Below are 17,310 nucleotides of genomic sequence, written 5' to 3' on the forward strand. Positions count from 1 at the left end.
CCACCCAGGTGTCCCCAGACCTCTATCTCTAAATTATGCAAGAATCACCCCGTGAAAATCTATCAACAGAATTTATTTATTTTTTTCTGAAATTCTCCCTATTTTCTCTCCCTGTTTCTCTCCTCATGATCTCTCTGATATCATGTCCATCAACTTCATTCTTGCCAACCAAAGACCTCCCATTCCCTCCACTCTTCAGGCCCTTCCTCCATCTCGTGTCCAAGACCTACAGGCTCAGTTTCTGAAACTTCTCTCACACTGGCTCCTTCTGTTCTATTCTCATGGCCTCTGCCCTGGTTGAGGTCTTGGCACACCTCATCGCAAAGCTGCTAAGTTTCACTCCAAAGTATTCGTCTAGCATATCATACCCTCTCTAAAACCTTCCATGGCTCACTATTGTTTCCTGATGTGTTTCTCCAGCTTTCCCATCTGGGCCCTCACCACAGCACGCTTACCCCATGTCTGCGCAGTGTTATATGTGCAAAATGTATCATGACAACATAATTCTAAGTACATGAGACTGTTTTTTGCTCAACAGAAAGTCCTTTAAGTACAGGAACAAGGTCATATTTATTTTTCTATTTCTAATGCCCACTATGGTGCCTGACTATGAACAGATGGTCACTTGTAAATATTTGATGAATTATATATTGGTTTTAAGTTTTATATGCAATTTCAGTGAATATAAAAAATTATTTCATATATGTCCATGAAAAGCTTACAGATTATTTCAGTCTTCACAGACAAGTTTGACTTTATATTTACAGGGAATCATAAACGTGATTCTTTGCTGTATAGTGTGATTAAAAAAAATTTTAATTGTGGTATAACTGACATATAACCTATTAGTTTCAAGTGTATAACATAATGATTTGATGTTTATATACACAGCGAAATGATCACAATTAAGTCTAACATCCATCACCACACACAGGTTGGTTTTTTTTTCTTGTGATAAGAACATTTAAGATCTCCTTTCTTAGCAACTTTCAGATACAATACAGTATTATAACTATAGTCACCGTGCTGTTCATTACACCCCATATAACCTGATTTTTAATTACTTTTCCACCAACGGAGAGGCTGATTTTGAAGAGAGAATAATTCTGTATTGTACCAGAAAATGTTCAGAGACACAGATGAGCTGTAACCTTAGAGCTCTGTCTCCATTAGAATACCTATGCTCATCAGAAACGGTATATTTATTTATCATCTGTTACACAGATAATAGGAAATATTTACCACCTATTATGTGTAAACCACTATGAATGTGGTTAGTCAACAACTTCTACGTTTTTTCCATCAGTCTTTCTGAATAAAAGAAAAAGCAGAAATGTACGAGGCTATGAGACATTTGCATCATTTACCCTTGGTGTCTCCTCCTCGAATCTCTTTTGTACTTTGATCACATTGTCTCAATGCTAGCGTGCCAGCAGATTTGGAGTACGAAAAGGGCATGAGTGCATAAAACATGGACAGACGGGAAGAAATCTGTTCTTTATTCACAAAAGGTTTAGTACCTCAGAGTTTCTTTTATACCTTGGTCTGAGATCTATAGAACATTATCCATGTATCTTGAGGTTACGCTAAAATCTGCAAAAATAAAAACTTTTCCATCTATGCAGTGGGACAAAATTAGAACCAGACCATTAAGAAGAAGAAAATATTTTACTTATTGCTATATATCAAACAAACCTACAAAAAATTCTCATAGGCATGGACACATAACTCACCATGTCCTACGATGCTCAGAACCTGGGAGCTGGCAATTTACATTTCTGTTTGCCACTGGGTACCTTTCTTTCCAATGTACACGCCAACTGCAGGGCGGGGACTTACCTCTCCCGGCCGGATCTTAATGTAAAAGTTGTTCCGTTTGTATGAAATTTTTAGAACCTTAGGCCAGGCAAATCTGTTGATCCTCAGGCGGTCACGATATATCAACAGACCACTCGCACAAACTCCTAACATAATTTCTACTCCTTCAGAATCCTGGAAAACGGCATCAAGAAACACTGGGTCAGTATTTCAAGGGTTTCCACGTGAAATGAGGGTGGCATTTAACGCACGATAGCATTCTGTGAAGGAACCCGTAATTGACTACCGACGACTTTAATTTCAGTAAGAAAAATACCCCGTTGGTTTTTTTTTTTAATATGTTCCCCCTAAATAATCGATAATCAGCTGTTAATGAAGATCTTGATCACTATGGAGACATGTGAGTGTAGAACTGGCTCACCGATGGCTCACGATGTAAGTACTACACAGAGAGGACACCATCCGCATGACATGCTAATGACGGTACAAACGAGAGAGACAGGTCTCATGACCGAGCGCCAGGCACGGCTCTCACCAATGCACACATGTGTAACGTTAACTCCTTTACTCTTCACTAGGAGACTCTGTGATAGTTCCTAGGACTCTTCCTACTTTACAGATGAGGAAACTTTAAAAAAAAATTTTTTTCAGTGTTCAAGATTCTTTGTTTATGCACCACACCTGGTGCCCCATGCAGTACGTACCCTCCCTAATACCCACCACCAGGCTCCCACAATTGGCCACTCCCCCCGCCCCCAAAACCCTCAGTTTGTTTCTCAGAGTCCACAGTGTCTCATGGTTCATCTCCCCCTCCGATTTCCCCCAACTCACTTCTCCTCTCCATCTCCCAGTGTCCTCCATGTTATTCCTTATGCTCCACAAGTGAAACCATGATAACTGACTTCCTCTGCTTTACTTATTTCACTCAGATGAGGAAACTTTTAAAGTGTGCTGAGGTTAAGTGCCCACCCCAGCTGAATTTATGGGCAGCCTGGTTCCAGAGGCAAGGCTTTCGACTCCTACGTGTACTAATGGAGAGGCCCTGTCCTTTCTAATGAGTATTTTGGAGTTTGTTTCATTGAAAAAGAGCCTTGATCTTTTTTTTAATATACCACTAAGGTCAGAAATTCAAATATAAAATAGGCTTTTCAAGTAGGAACATACTTCCCCAACATGTCTCAAACACACACACTGCCCAGTCGTAATGGGAACGGAGTCACATACATAAATAGAGACACATTCTCTGTATCTCTCCAGGTTTTGTTTTTGTTTTTGTTTTTGTTTTTTTAAAGTGGGAGCATGCTATATTTATAACAGGATTGTCTGCTATTTGCACGTTTCATCTTTAGGTCATTTTCTAGGGATATGGGATGAGAAGTCTCGGAGGTCATGGGAGAGGTCATATAAAGCTCAGGACACATTGCATGGATAGCCAATGCCTCCTAAATGCTGTATTTGGGTGAAATCGGGGTAAGAGGAACATGTGCAGTGACCCTGCATGGGGAGGATAAAGGACAGAAGGCAGGACTGTGAGACTCAATCTCCACGTCCTGGTCTTACTGGATGTCAGAAGCAGGGGGCACCTAAGAGGCAAAGGTGAGGTCTTGTGACATTAATTGTCACAACTGTTCCTGGCACTGAGTCCCTCTGTAGCGGCGATGAGGGGACGGGAAAATGGAAGCATCCAAACAGGAGATTCTGACTCATCCATACTGTGGGAATTTACTTCCTAAATCTTGTCAGTGCAAGGCATAAAAAGAGTATTTCCAGAATCAAAAATAAATATTTCGGTCCATCTCTGGGAAACCCAAGTCTGCAAATATGATTCTAACTGGATTAAAATGAAATATTTCACCCGGGAAGTGGATCAGTCCATTAGATACGAAATTACTCTACAGAAGTGGAAATACTCGATGGCAGGATATTACAACGTAATTAAATTTGAGGAGAATTCAAAGACCAGAAACTGCCGACCATTTATCAAGGGCTTTAATCTGAAAGAGCAAATGGAAGAGCTAGAGCCTGAGGCCGACGTGTAGCTGGCACTATTGAGCCTTCGGAACTGCGTAATCTGTCCCCGGGGCTGCTCAGTGACCCTCCTGTACCATGAGCAAAAATGCAGGCATGGAGGGGGGACTGTTGGGAGTAAAAGCTCCTTGACTCGCTTTCTGTTTTACCAGATAAATATGTAGTTAGAGCCTCTTGCGCTAGTATCTATTTTAAAATCGTCCATTAGTGTCTCCGGATAATGAGAAGACAGCATCCTTCACGGGGAAAGAGCAGGAAACCCCCACTGACTGCTTGTCTCGGGCCCGCCGCCACCACACATGTCTGCGTGTCCCCCATCTTGTTATCAGCTGCGCACCCCAAGCAAGTGGGGTGGCAGTGAACACCCACTTCCTCGTGCTCAGGACTGGACGCTGCTTGAGAGCAGCCATTCCATGTGAGGAGAGAGGGCAAATGAAGACAGAAAACATCAGGAATATGTGGGGTTTTAAACTAGATGAACGTTTCCGCTTCATTAATCCACCAGCAATGACAAAAAAAATACTTCGTATATCCAGTCTTCTGCCACAGCCCGCAGTCCTGACGTTGGCTTGATATGTCCTTCTTTTGTTTTTTTTAAAAAATATTTTACTTTGCCTTCATTCCTTCTATTTCTGAAGCGTGTCATTTCTTTGTGTAGATCTAAATTTCCAACCTATATTGTTTTGTTTTAAGATTTTATTTATTTGACAGAGAGAAACACAGTGAGAGAGAGAACACAAGCAGAGGGAATGGGAGGAGAAGCAGGCCTCCCGCCGAGCAGGCAGCCTGATGTGGGGCTTGAACCCAGGACCCTGGGATCATGACCTGAGCTGAAGGCAGCCACTTAACGACTGAGCCACCCAGGCGCCCCTTGATACATCTTTTGTATTGAAAGCTGTCACGGCGTTCTTTCTTGGGGATGTGTGTGTTTCCCTATCAATATGTTGACACATTTAATACTCCCTTTAGTGGGGAACATGGAAGGAAGATCTGGATAGTCTCAGTCTATCATAATTAAAATAAATGAGTGGACTAGTCCCTTAATTTAAAACCACCGTTCCAACTTCACTGTCGTTCACTTATCACTCGGTCCGTGGGATATCCAGCAGGGATTTAGACCTACCTATCTACATGTCAGAATCTCATATGAGGTAAATAACTCTGACTGAGCCTACTCAGGCTGACAGTAAGTGACAAATGAGCAGAGACAGTCGTCCTAAGAAAAAAAAATGAAGCATGTAGGACAGATTTTCCAAAACAAGGGACCTTCATCTCATAATATATTGTTCATTCTTTATACAGAGCCACAGAGTCCAAGATCACAATTCAGAATTTCTAAATGGGCCCTAAAGCTCAGGGCCTTTCATACCATCCACAGAAGAGAATCCTCTCACTTACAACCGGAAATTCACTCTAATTTAATTCAGTAAATTTCCTTCTTGAAATGATGGGACTGTGGCTGCCGGAGAAAATGGGAGTCCACAACTGAACATTCGTTATACTTAATATTCAGATGAAATCCTAAAATAGGCTACGTTTGTGCTTCCTTAATTCCTTCTCTTTAATTGGCATGATTTCCGAATCGTATTAGTGAATGAAAAAGCAGCGATCTATTTTAATTTAGCAGCTACAGCAATGTTAAGTGATTTTATTTGTACTGATAAGAACACTGATAAATCCTGAGTTGCCCTTCCCAAACATAAGCCCTAATCTTTTATTTGTTTATTTTTCCCAGGCAGTAAGTGAATCATCGTGTGTAACCTAACTTCAAAAATAGCTTTCAATTCACTCAAATTTTCCGGCGACCTTCATTTCTCTCTTGTTCCCTTATCTGCTAGCCGCCTAGGGAAAAACTCGAGAGGAAAACAATCTTCGTGTGTCTCCTCGTTTTCTTTTTATTTATTTATTTTTTTATTTTTTTAAAAGATTTTATTTATTTATTTGACAGAGAGAGATCACAAGTAGGCAGAGAGGCAGAGAGGAGGAAGCAGACTCCCCGCTGAGCAGAGAGCCCGATGCGGGACTCGATCCCAGGACCCTGAGATCCTGACCTGAGCCGAAGGCAGTGGCTTAACCCACTGAGCCACCCAGGCACCCTCGTTTTCTTTTTTAAATCCTCTTCCTACCGTATACAGCATACAATATAAAACACTTTCTTATCCAAGTGAAAAATAAGTGAAAAAAAAATAGAATAATGAACTGGCAAGTAAATAGAGCTACACCTGCTGTTGTAATTACACACAAATGTCAAAAAGCTTGGCAGTCAATGTCCCGGCACATCCCCAGGATGTCCCAGCCAAGTCTCCGAGATTTTGCGCGTGTTCAGGCCTTCAGGCCTTCCTTGAACGTGCTCACCCTGTATGATTTATGAAATGATCCACAGACAGAACCCATCAAACTCATATGTGTTTGATGGCCGCCATTTTCTTGTTCAAATACAGGGTGGAGCGGTCTGCTCTCTAAGAGCCAACCAGGGAGTGGTCCCACGGGCAGCATCAGTAGAGCCTACAGACCACAGATTTCCCTCCCAGGGGTCCTCAAGATGTATGGCTTCAACAGAGCCAGCTGAAATTCTCCTCATTTTTTGGCCCCAACCTTGACTGTGTCAGATACTCGCATGCCTCGAAGGCTATTACCTGCATGTTCTTTCGGATCCCAAACCACGAAAGGGGTGACTGCTCGGTCCATCCATCAGTAATAAGGGCATGTTCCAATACAGGAGTGATAGTCTCTTGATAGCCCAAATCAGAAGGAACTACCCTTGAACTTCAAGCACGGATCTTTTTTTTTTTTTTTTTCCAGATGTTACCGAAAGACCAGAATCCATTCCTAAGATCCTAACAAATTTCGTACGCTTTGGAGGAAGTTTTCAGAGGGCTTGTCTGTGCTTCTACAGTACTTTTACTCACAGCTGCTCAAATACCACATGAACAGTCCATATACTCCCTCTCTCACTCTGGAAAAAATACAGAAATTCTGGGAAAGTGTGACCTGGAGTCAAATGTTTTATGCAGCCTCACCACCTCAACCCTCCTATAGACCAGTTCCAACTTCAAAAAGACTCTGTGGCCAAGATACAGCTTTGACATTTCGCCCATCACCAATCAACGAGGCAATCCTTAGCTTTGGGGCCTAATTTTAGTTGAACTAAAATGACAACCTTATTTCAAAGCACTGATTATGTGTCAGAGAACCTGAGTTCTAGAGAGAGAGCTATTTAAAGTTGACGTGAATTTGCAGAGCGCCCGGGGAAGCATCCAGAACAGAGATATCCAACAGTACTTGGCACATGAGAGATGTGACAGGTGGGTCTTGGACAACTGGCCACGGTTGGGTCAGGTAGACAGAGAGGAGGAGGACAGCTCAGGCAAGGACGGGCATATTCAGGGAAGACGCAGAGACAGGATCTGGCAGAAGCAAAGGGCACGGGTTGGCACAAAGTGGGAAATAAAACCGTGACAGGAAAGGGGGCTGTGTTAGGAGCTTGTTATGGGAAGATAAATTTCTAACTGAACCAAGGGGCAAACTGAGGCTTTGCCTAACTAAGGCTTTCAGCAGCTGAGGCCATGAGCTATGGGAGTTTGAGACATCAGAGCAAACCCTTCAGTAAAATCTCAGAGAGCTGAATTTGCCTTATCACTGAGTGGGCCTTAAAGCAAACACAGATTTGGATCCCCAACGTTTTTAATGATGGAAGTACAAAATCACCAGCTTATAGTAATAACAACGCTGCATTAAAGAAAATTAAATAGGAAGTTTGGGGATTAAAAAATGCATACCTTGGCATGATGTAAATCAACTCCATACATGGACAGTTTTTTGGCATTTTCCAAGAAATGCATCTCTGCTTCTGCTGGCGTCATTCCTCTGATAAGGGGGGGAAAAAAAAGTCACAATGCTGCTTTTCTTTTACCTGGCAGGACTGCAATATTTTCCACTTAGCCTTGCCATCTCATAAGCAAACCCCATAGAGGCACCAGCAGATTCATGCTCTGAAGGGGGTGGCGGAGAATCACAGGAACAATGGCTTTCATTTTTTTTTAAAGATTTTATTTATTTTACAGAGAGGTGGGGAGAGAGAGAGAGCCAAGTGTACAAGCAGTGGAGCAGCAGAGGGAGAGGGAGAAGCAGGCTTTCCACTGAGGAGCAACCTGATGGGGGTTGGATCCCAGGACCCTGGGATCATGACCTGAGCTGAAGGCAGCCACTTAGCTAACTGAACCATCCAGGTGCCCCAAGGAAAATGGCTTTTAAAATCACTGGGTGACTCAGTCAGTTAAGTGTCTGACTCTGGATTTCGGCTGAGGTCATGATCTCAGGGTCGTGAGGTCGAGCCCCGTGTCGGGCCCTGCACTGAGTGTAGAGCCTGCTTAAGATTCTCTTTCACTCTCCATCTACCCTCTCCCCCACACCCCTCTCCCCATTCTTTCTCTCTAAACAAGAACCACCACCAGAATACAAGGAGGAAGAGTGTAACTACCCCAGAACCATACAAAATACAGAACCTCCGTCTGCTACGGTCCTAGCCTTCATGCCCCTGAAACACAGCCTGGTAAGAGCAGGTAATACATGGGACGCTCGCCCATCAAAGCACAAGCCAAACAAACGTTCTCAAGCTTTCTGCCACTAACCTGTGGCTCTTGTGCAGCTCGATCACTTTGTCTTCCAGTTCCTTCGTGTGGTTTGGCGCAAAGCGGAACTCACTGATGTAATCGTTCCCACATTCATCTGGGTCGTAGTCTCCAAGTTCGGACTGGACGGTGTAGGAGCCCAGCAGGGCCAGGGTGACAAAGGAGCAGGGCAGCCTTCCGGACACGATATCGTCTCGCAGTTGTAGGCAGAGGTAGTACCTTCCAGGAGCCAAAAGACAAAGCAAAAATCCAGCATGAGGACAGGAGAAAAGCAGGCCACTTGGTACAAATTGCACTGTAAGCAATTCCTTCCTGGGGAATGATCGCACTAGGACCAATTTTCCAGCATCTCTACTTTGCTTTAGGTGTAAGGGGAAAATACCTGGCTCTAAAATACAGTATTAAAGGGCATCTTGAGGCAAGTCAATGCTCCTAATAATTTTTATTTATTAGTAAAGTATTATTACTATTAATTATTAATAAAGATAAAATTAAAAATTTTATTTATTAAAAATAAATTTATTTATTAATGGCACCGAGTAGAAGAAACCTCAAGATGTATTTCTTTAACGTCTTTTAAAATAACTAACACTTAAAATCCACATCAATGATTCCCCAACACACTCCCTGAAATCTCTGGTTGGGGGTATTATCATGTAACAATGGTGCAGCTAAATGCAATTACTAAGTCTCTACCAGCCTTAAGGAAGTGTCATTTTGCTACATCAGTTAAGCATCCTGCCACGTGAGCGAGGCTGATTTCAGCTAACTCGCCAGCTACACCACCTGCGACTGCACCTACTCCTGCCTTCCTGATGCCATGGTCTCTTCGTAATAACAAACAATCGCTCCCGTTTCCAGTCCTCATTTTTTTATTTAGAGAACTTCCTAGAATCCAAATGATATGAAGACTAATTCTGAAGAATTACTACTTTAAAATCTGAGCACCTCATTCCTACAAGTAAACAGCTTTATACTCAAGGAGTAAGAGATATTTTCCATTTAATGTGGCCAAGATATACAGATATCGCCACTGATAGCTGACTTATTTTCTCTGCTTCTTGCTTTTCAATATTTAGATAGACTACTAACGGTAGGAGACTCCAAGGGAAGTGCTAATGTTGATAACTCTTAATAATACTCTTCATAGGGGTGCCTGGGTGGCTTAATGTGTTAAGCCTCTGCCCTCGGCTCAGGTCATGGTCTCTGGGTCCTGGGATCAAGCCCCACATTGGGCATTCTATTCAGCAGGGAGCCTGCCTCCCTGCCTACTTGTGATCTCTCTCTCTGTCAAATAACTAAGTAAAATCTTTAAAAAAAAAAAAAACCCTTCTTGCCCCAGGATATAGGTATAACAATAAAATATCCTTGCACCGTTCATATACGAAATAAATTGTTAATCTGCTGAAGATGAAGACAATGATTAAAGTCTTAAGGCCCCCTTCAAATGTGATTTTAAGCTGATATAAAAAAAACTCCATGTAATACAGATACAGAAGTTTCTACACATTCCACAGACTCTGCAAACATTGCACAAATAGAAAGGAACCATGCATCGCATGTCAGGTATTATGTGGCTCTATAACCAATAAATTAGCCACAATTAAGTGGTTCTTCAATATTATTAAAAGTATCTTTAAATAAGAAGTCATCCATTTTCCTAGATTTAAAAAAAATATAAAAGAAATCCTTTGTAACTAATTCTTTTACTCTTTGCCTAATACGTCTGCTGGAACTATTTTTACTCCTAGCCAGTGACTGGAGCTGTTTGGAATAATTCCCCTTTTCTGAAAAGCCCTCCAAGCAGCATGTGAGGCTTACGCAGAAAATTCGGTACGCACTGCACAATGTCACTCTGATTGGCTGTAAACTTACTACCAAGCAGGGTGAGAGAGTCAGCAGTTCCAAAGGAGGATGTGAAGGAGCCTAGAACACATGGCAAACCCAGGAGAGCCTCCTAAAGGGATCTCCCCGCACACTCAAAGCTCAAGTCACTGCACAGGATATTTTTATGTTAGTTTCCTTTCTTCAGTCTTCCTTCCCCCAAATGAGTGAATCATTTTTCCTGTACACACAGGGCAGAGAAAGTAAACTCTCCTCTGTGTGCCTTTGGTGCCTCATTTTTTAAAATAGCTGTCGCGTATCAGACGGGTTATATAAACAGCAGAAGCATCCAAAGACACATTTTTACTCTGAGTTTTAGAGCAGGAGCACTAGGAACTGCCGTATCACGTAAGGCTGAATCCCATCCAATTTGACGGTGGTGGGTAGATGACAGTATCTCACTTCTGCAAGTTTTCCCGCCAAGGTCAGACAGACGGAAGTAGCAGCTTAGCACCAAAGATTCAACTGTGAACAGATACGATTTGGCAAATCTTCTCATCAGATGTTTGCTCTCGCTCTGTTGCCTTTGGTTTGCCATTTCTGGCGTGGATGACTGAAAGGTTCCCAGATGTAAGCATGCCCTTCCCCAGAGAGTAAAGAGAAGCCTGCCTTTTTCAGAGCCAACTTTCAAATACCTGGTGATATCTTCGGATAGCTGGGCGGGGTCTGGTGGGTAAAATTTCACATTAAATGAAAAGTGCCAAGCACCACCTGCAGAGATGAGAGAAAAATTAGGATCAAAACTCAGAAAATCCCTTCCTACTAATTATTATGATAGCGAGAACCGCCTTAACTCCAAGTACTAACTCCCAAGCAACAATGGCTCCTCCGTGGAAAATGGGAAGAGTCTCAAGTTCAACGAAATCCAGGTATGTTTGAAACTTCACCTAGTCCTTAATCTTTGCTCCAAATCCATTATTGGCGCTTCTAACTCGTCTGGAAATTGATTACATTTCCTCCCATTCCCAGGGACAAAGGTAAGCCGTTAGAAGAGGGGGAAAATACGTGAATGACAGGGATAATACGGACAGACAAGTCCAGAACTGACTGGCTCTACTGCTCTGAAATTCTAGATACTCATATAGCAATGGTACAGACATAATCCCGTCTGCTTTGTCCTTTCTGCTTTGTTATTACAGGTCAAATCCCACTATAATACATGTCAAGGAAAGTTTCAAGAGATTTTTGTTTTCTGCGAAGGTTTTGCTGTGAATATTTAAGTGAGCTGCTTCCAGGCAGCTGAAAATTTTCTTCCTTGGCGAAATTGTTGATTCGAGAGATGCCTGAAGGCATGAACAGTGCTTCCCCAAATTCGCCCCCCTCCATATGAGTCCAGGACTCAGACGGGTGCTCTTGAAGCGCTGCTGTTCTTGAGCCCACGGCCTCTCCTTTCAGCCTCCTCTCCCACAAGGAAAACAATCAATCCGGTGGCAGCGGACAGTCACCGGCTCTCCGTGCTGCCCCCACTTACACCTGAAGCACCGTGAGGCCTTCCGAAGCTCTCCATTTTATTAATACGGTCTCTACTGGTGTATGGTTTATCACTATAAATATGGAGAAACATTTTCTTCTTTTCTACATTTACTCTCTCTCCACCTCATCCCTACTTGAACTCATCGTACTCACTTCGTTCTTTTTTTCTGGGCTCTTAACGCGGTAACTCATTCAAGTCTGGGTGTTCCTTCGCGGGACGTTTGATCTCCCCACACAATGACCAGGAAAGGGCTCCAGCATTGAGCTGCTTGTGTTTGGAAGGCGCTACTGAGAAACTCCTCCCAGTCTCCTTGGCTTCCATACAGGGGGCCTTTCATCTATACCATGAGCAGTAGCCACTTCCTTTCTCTCTGTGATTTCACACAGTTGAGGCTCTTAAGCCTCAACTATCCCCCTAAGATGCCCAACACTCCCTCCTCCCCATCAAATGACTTCTGGAAACTCCATTTGCTCCATGAGTGGTTTGCAAACATTCAGAAGAAAGGGGTAGAATTCTAAGTACCAGCTTCTTTCTTTGGGCTCTTCTCTTGAGTATGAGGCAAATACTTAGCTGCACAGGTTACCTGTGATTCTGTCATAAGCAGCATGGTTACATTTATTAGTCTAGTTTATTCTCAACACGACTATTCATAATCCACTTAAAATTCCACACGGCAGGATCACTGCCTGAGGTAGCTTATAAAGAACTGGCATAAAGCCACGTATCGCTGGTTGCTTGTTATCATTTTTAAATCACTCAGAAAATATTCCTGAAACACAGACGCTAAGAATTGTTAAGTTATCCCTCAATCCCATATATTTCTAGTGATGATTTTTCCAGGTCCTTTTGTTAATCAAAAAAGGGTCTGATCTCGTTTTATTTTCCTACTGATTCCTAGGCACTTTCTGCTAACATGGTTCCCTTTACTGCTTGCCGATGGTGAGGTTCATAAATGAGAGCGGGCTTTCCCCCCAAGCAACTGGAATGAAAATTAACGTATTAGTTATGGGAAATGGATGTATTGCTCTTTTGTCATTTTTATCCTTTCCAAAGTATGCCCTGAACCCAGTGAGTGGTTGATCAATGTAATTAAACAATCTCATAATAAATTCAAGATAAACTTTGACATAATAAAAGTATAAGAAAGAGGGGTGCCCAGGTGGCTCGGTTGGTTAAGCGTTGGACTCTTGGTTTTGGCTCAGGTAATGATCTCCCGGTGGTGGGATGGAGCCGCACATCCAGATCAGCACTTAGGGCTGGATCAGCTTCAGATTCTCTCTCCCTCCCCCATCTGGGGCTCCACCGTTTGCACGTGCACACATTCTCGGTCTCTAAAATAAATAACTTTTTAAAAAAAGATTTTCTTTATTTGATAGAGAGAGAAAGGGAACACAGGCAAGGGAGTAAGAGAGGGAGAAGCAGGCTTCCCACTGAGTAGGGAGCCCGACGTAGGGCCTGATCCCAGGACCCTGGGATCATGACCTGAGCTGAAGGTAGCCGCTTAATGACTGAGCCACCCAGGTGCCCCCAAATAAATAAAATTCTTTAAAAAAAAGGGGGGGGTTATAAGAAAGATAGTTCAAAGCAAAATCCTCAGGGCAGGAAAAGGAATTTCAAACTATAGTTGGTTTAAGAATCTGAGGTACTTGCTAAAAATGTCAATTTCTACTTTCATTCCAGAGATTGGGAAATATGGCCTAGAATTGTGGTTTTAATCAACCCCCTTGTGGTTTGAGTACAGACTGGCTTGGGAATCATACTATGAAAATCACTAATCCCAAGAAATCCATTTTCATGAGGTTATAACCCAAACAACTGCAAGGTTTTGTGGGGTATTGTTTTTAAAGAGTGGGAAGTTTCAAAAACTACAGTCTAAACCCTAATCAAGAGGAAAAAATCTAGTTAAATAAGGCGTAAGATTTGAAATTAACGAGAGGCAGATTAAAGTTCAAATGTATATCCCCATAAGGATTCTGACAGAAACAAATTGAGTGGGAAGGCATGGTTATGTAATGAATGGGCTTGCAAACCCTAATCTGCTCAGATGGTGGTCCTGGATAGACACAGGAAATGAAACCACCTGAATGCATTAAAATGATATTCCTGTATGCCGATATAGGATTTAGAGTCACAAATTTATGATGGGAAACTATGAAACCGAAGAGAGTCCATTCTTATAAAAAATTCTAATTTTAGTATTGTATGGCTGCCAAATCTTGGAAACTTTAAGTATGCTGCATTCACAGCATAAAATTACTATAAATTATTACATACAGTATACAGATCATATACTCCATATTATGAAATTATATCATAAATATATTTATATTAAAATACAGTATATTTAGAAATTTAAACATCTGAGTCTGCATAAAAAATGACTAGCATTGTAATTTTTTCTCCTAAGAGGGAACTCTTCAGTTTCAGAATTTTCTATTTCTCATCAGTTTGCAACTTAAAAGCTTTATCAGGTTGATCGCCATTCTCTTGAAGATCTCATTCTAGAGACATTCTATGCACCAACAACAGGAAAAGAAAGAAAACATCCTTTAATCATTTATACAAGTGTGTCTAAATATACACACACATATCAACGGAAGTGTAGTTGACACTCAATGTTAAACTAGTTTCCAATGTACAACATAGTGATTTGACAACTCCAGACATTATGCTGTACTCCCAGGCCTAACTGCCATGCGCCACCATACAACACTATCACAATACCACTGACTATATTCCTCAAGCTCTATCTTTCATCTCTGTGACTTACTCATTCCATAACTGGAAGTCTTGTATCTTCCACTCTTCCTTTCACCCATCTTTGCCCATCCCTCCCCCACCAATCCCCGGTAGCTATAAGTTTTTCCTCTGTATTTGTGGATCTGTTTCTGCTTTTTTTGGTTTTGTTTCTCAGATTCCACACATAAGTGAAATGATAGGATATTTCTCTTTCTCTGTCTGCTTTATTTCACTCAGCACAGTACACTCTAGGTCAGTCCATGTTGTTGCAAATGGCAAATCTCATTCTTTTTTATGGCTGAGTAGTATTCCACCACAGCTTCTTCATCCATTCATCTATTGATACTTTGGCTGCTTCCATTATCTTGGTTATTATAAATAATGCTGCAATAAACACAGGGTTGTATACATCTTTTTAAATTACTATTTTGATTTTCTTTGGGTAAAGACCCAGTGGTGGAATTACTAGATCGTACGGTATTTCCGTTTTTAATTTTTTGATGAATCTCTATACTGTTTTCCATAGTGGGTGCACCAACTTACATTCCCACCATCAGTGCATAAGGGTTCCTTTTCTCCACATCCTCACCAACACTTGTTTGTTGGTAGTGGGTAGTGGATGGGGAAGGGACAGGAGGAGAGGGAGAGAGAGAATTAAAGTGGGCTCCACCCCTAGGGGTGGAGCCCAACTCACAACTCAATCTCATGACCCTGAGATTGTGACCTGAGCCAAAAATCGTGAGTTGGACACTTAAAAGACTGAGTCACCCTGTCCCTCCTATTGTCTTTTTGATTTTAGCCTTTCTGACAGGGTGAGGTGATATCTCATTGTGGTTTTGATCTGTGTTTCCCTGTTATCATTTATATTTAGGAGAAGGAGGTGATGGTACAATAATTCTGTTGGATAGGATAATAGTTCTCTGCCTTGGTAGAATGTGAATTTTACAGAAAGAGGGCATTTGGGTGCATGGGTAACAATAAGGAATACAGATAAAAATAACCAAATTCAATTAAAAAATTGCAATTGTCCTTGCTTCCTCCTTTATCTTCAGGACTGTCACTCAGTTCTCTTTATGTTATCGTTAGCCTAATCTACCTGATGAAAAAAAATATCCTTTAAATCTCATGTTCTGATTGTCCTCTTTCTTCTCTTAGAAAAGGATGTAGGAGGGACACCTGGATGGCTCAGTGGATTAAGCGTCCTACTCTTGGTTTCAGCTCAGGTCATGATTTCAGAGTGGGAGATACGACAGAAGGTGGGAGATAGGATAAATGGGAAGTGAAGTGAAAAAAAAGAATTCCATTAACAACTAAAAAAAAACTAACATTTATATAGCTTTTCTTCTGCCAATATTGTGATTTTTCCCAGATATTTATATTTTCAAAGGAACTGGAATTATTAATCACCCAAGTAAGAAACAGCATTTCATTAATTAGATGACTACAGAGAACTTTATGCACACAACGCAAAAGGATATATATTCACCACATCTGCTTTGAGTAAATCCATAGAAGGATTCTTAGAACATATTCATCATCTTATATTTTTTATTAGGGCTCTTGGAACAAAAGGGAGTGTTTTCACATCTGGAGCTGTCTCTGGTTTCAATTCCAATTTATTTCTAACTTGATTATAAAATTTCTCTCAAAAATGTGGTAAAGATGTTTTAGTTGTATACATAATCATCAGTTTCTGTAATATCTAGAAGGAGAGCTTTTTATTTTTTCATTTTTTTGGAGATACTATCTTCTATTAAGCCATTTCAAAATGCTCACTACCACTTTTTATTAGCACTTGATGTGTTTTGATTTCAACACATTCAAAGGCAATGGAAATACTTGCTCTTTTTTAATAGGAAATTGTTGAAAACTTCCATGGGCATGACATTCTCAATAATGTATTGCTCTTAAATTTATTCTTCAACTAGATTTAGTTGTTGGAAAAATTTATCAAGTTTATTGACAAAAAAATCACTTTAAAATTTAACTAGTTATTTATAGTAATAAAGATTATCCATTGTCTATAGTAAAAGAGCTACAGAAAAGGGTTAAAATAAAAAAAAAAAAATTCCTCTTTCTTAACCCCATATACTGTGGTACCACTTCTGGAGGTACTACTACCTCCAGAATTTATTACATATATACACTTGTATATATGTGCTCTTTTGTGCTCTTCCAAAATTTATTACATATATACATATGCATGTATATGTATGTATGTGTGTGTGTATATAAATATATATACATACATATATATATACTTTTATATATATATACACAACTTCTTTAAAGCAGATGTCACTTGTCCCACTAATGAGAACTGAAACACATTCTATCTCATTCTATTAATAGTTGCTTAGTATTTCAAGGTATGGTTATTCCATGACTGATTTAATCCATTCTTTATAAATGGATATTTAAGTTGCTTCTAGTTTTCTGCTATTGCAAATAGTATTATAACAAATTTTCATGCACGTACACATATATATATCCTCCCCTCTTATACATATGCTGGATGAACCTGTACAAATAAAATTAAGGGTCAAAGAATAAGCACATTTTAAATTTTAATAAAGACCGAATATTTATTATTAATATTAAATTTATTTAATATTGAATTATATACTCACCATATTAAATAACACATAAAATATTAAATTAACGAATATTTAATGCTGAAACTCTCTCAAAGGGTTGTACCAACTTGTCCTTCTATTAGCTGTGTCCATAGTTGCT

General features: G+C 40.7%; 1 protein-coding gene across 27 annotated transcripts in view; it reads right to left on the minus strand.

Moving 5' to 3' along the window:
• Positions 1–17,310, minus strand: part of EPB41L3 (erythrocyte membrane protein band 4.1 like 3) — a 175,654-nt gene that overhangs the window by 33,069 nt on the left and 125,275 nt on the right. For all 27 annotated transcript variants that reach the window (XM_032311355.1, XM_032311346.1, XM_032311345.1 and 24 more), the window contains 4 exons: positions 10,997–11,072; positions 8,478–8,696; positions 7,626–7,713; positions 1,840–1,992 (listed from right to left, as the gene is read on the minus strand). In XM_032311355.1, coding sequence (XP_032167246.1) covers positions 1,840–1,992; positions 7,626–7,713; positions 8,478–8,696; positions 10,997–11,072 — 536 coding nt within the window. The remainder of the gene's footprint in view (positions 1–1,839; positions 1,993–7,625; positions 7,714–8,477; positions 8,697–10,996; positions 11,073–17,310) is intronic.

Source organism: Mustela erminea, chromosome 13 (genome assembly GCF_009829155.1).
Source record: "Mustela erminea isolate mMusErm1 chromosome 13, mMusErm1.Pri, whole genome shotgun sequence".
Classification (NCBI taxonomy): domain Eukaryota; kingdom Metazoa; phylum Chordata; class Mammalia; order Carnivora; family Mustelidae; genus Mustela; species Mustela erminea.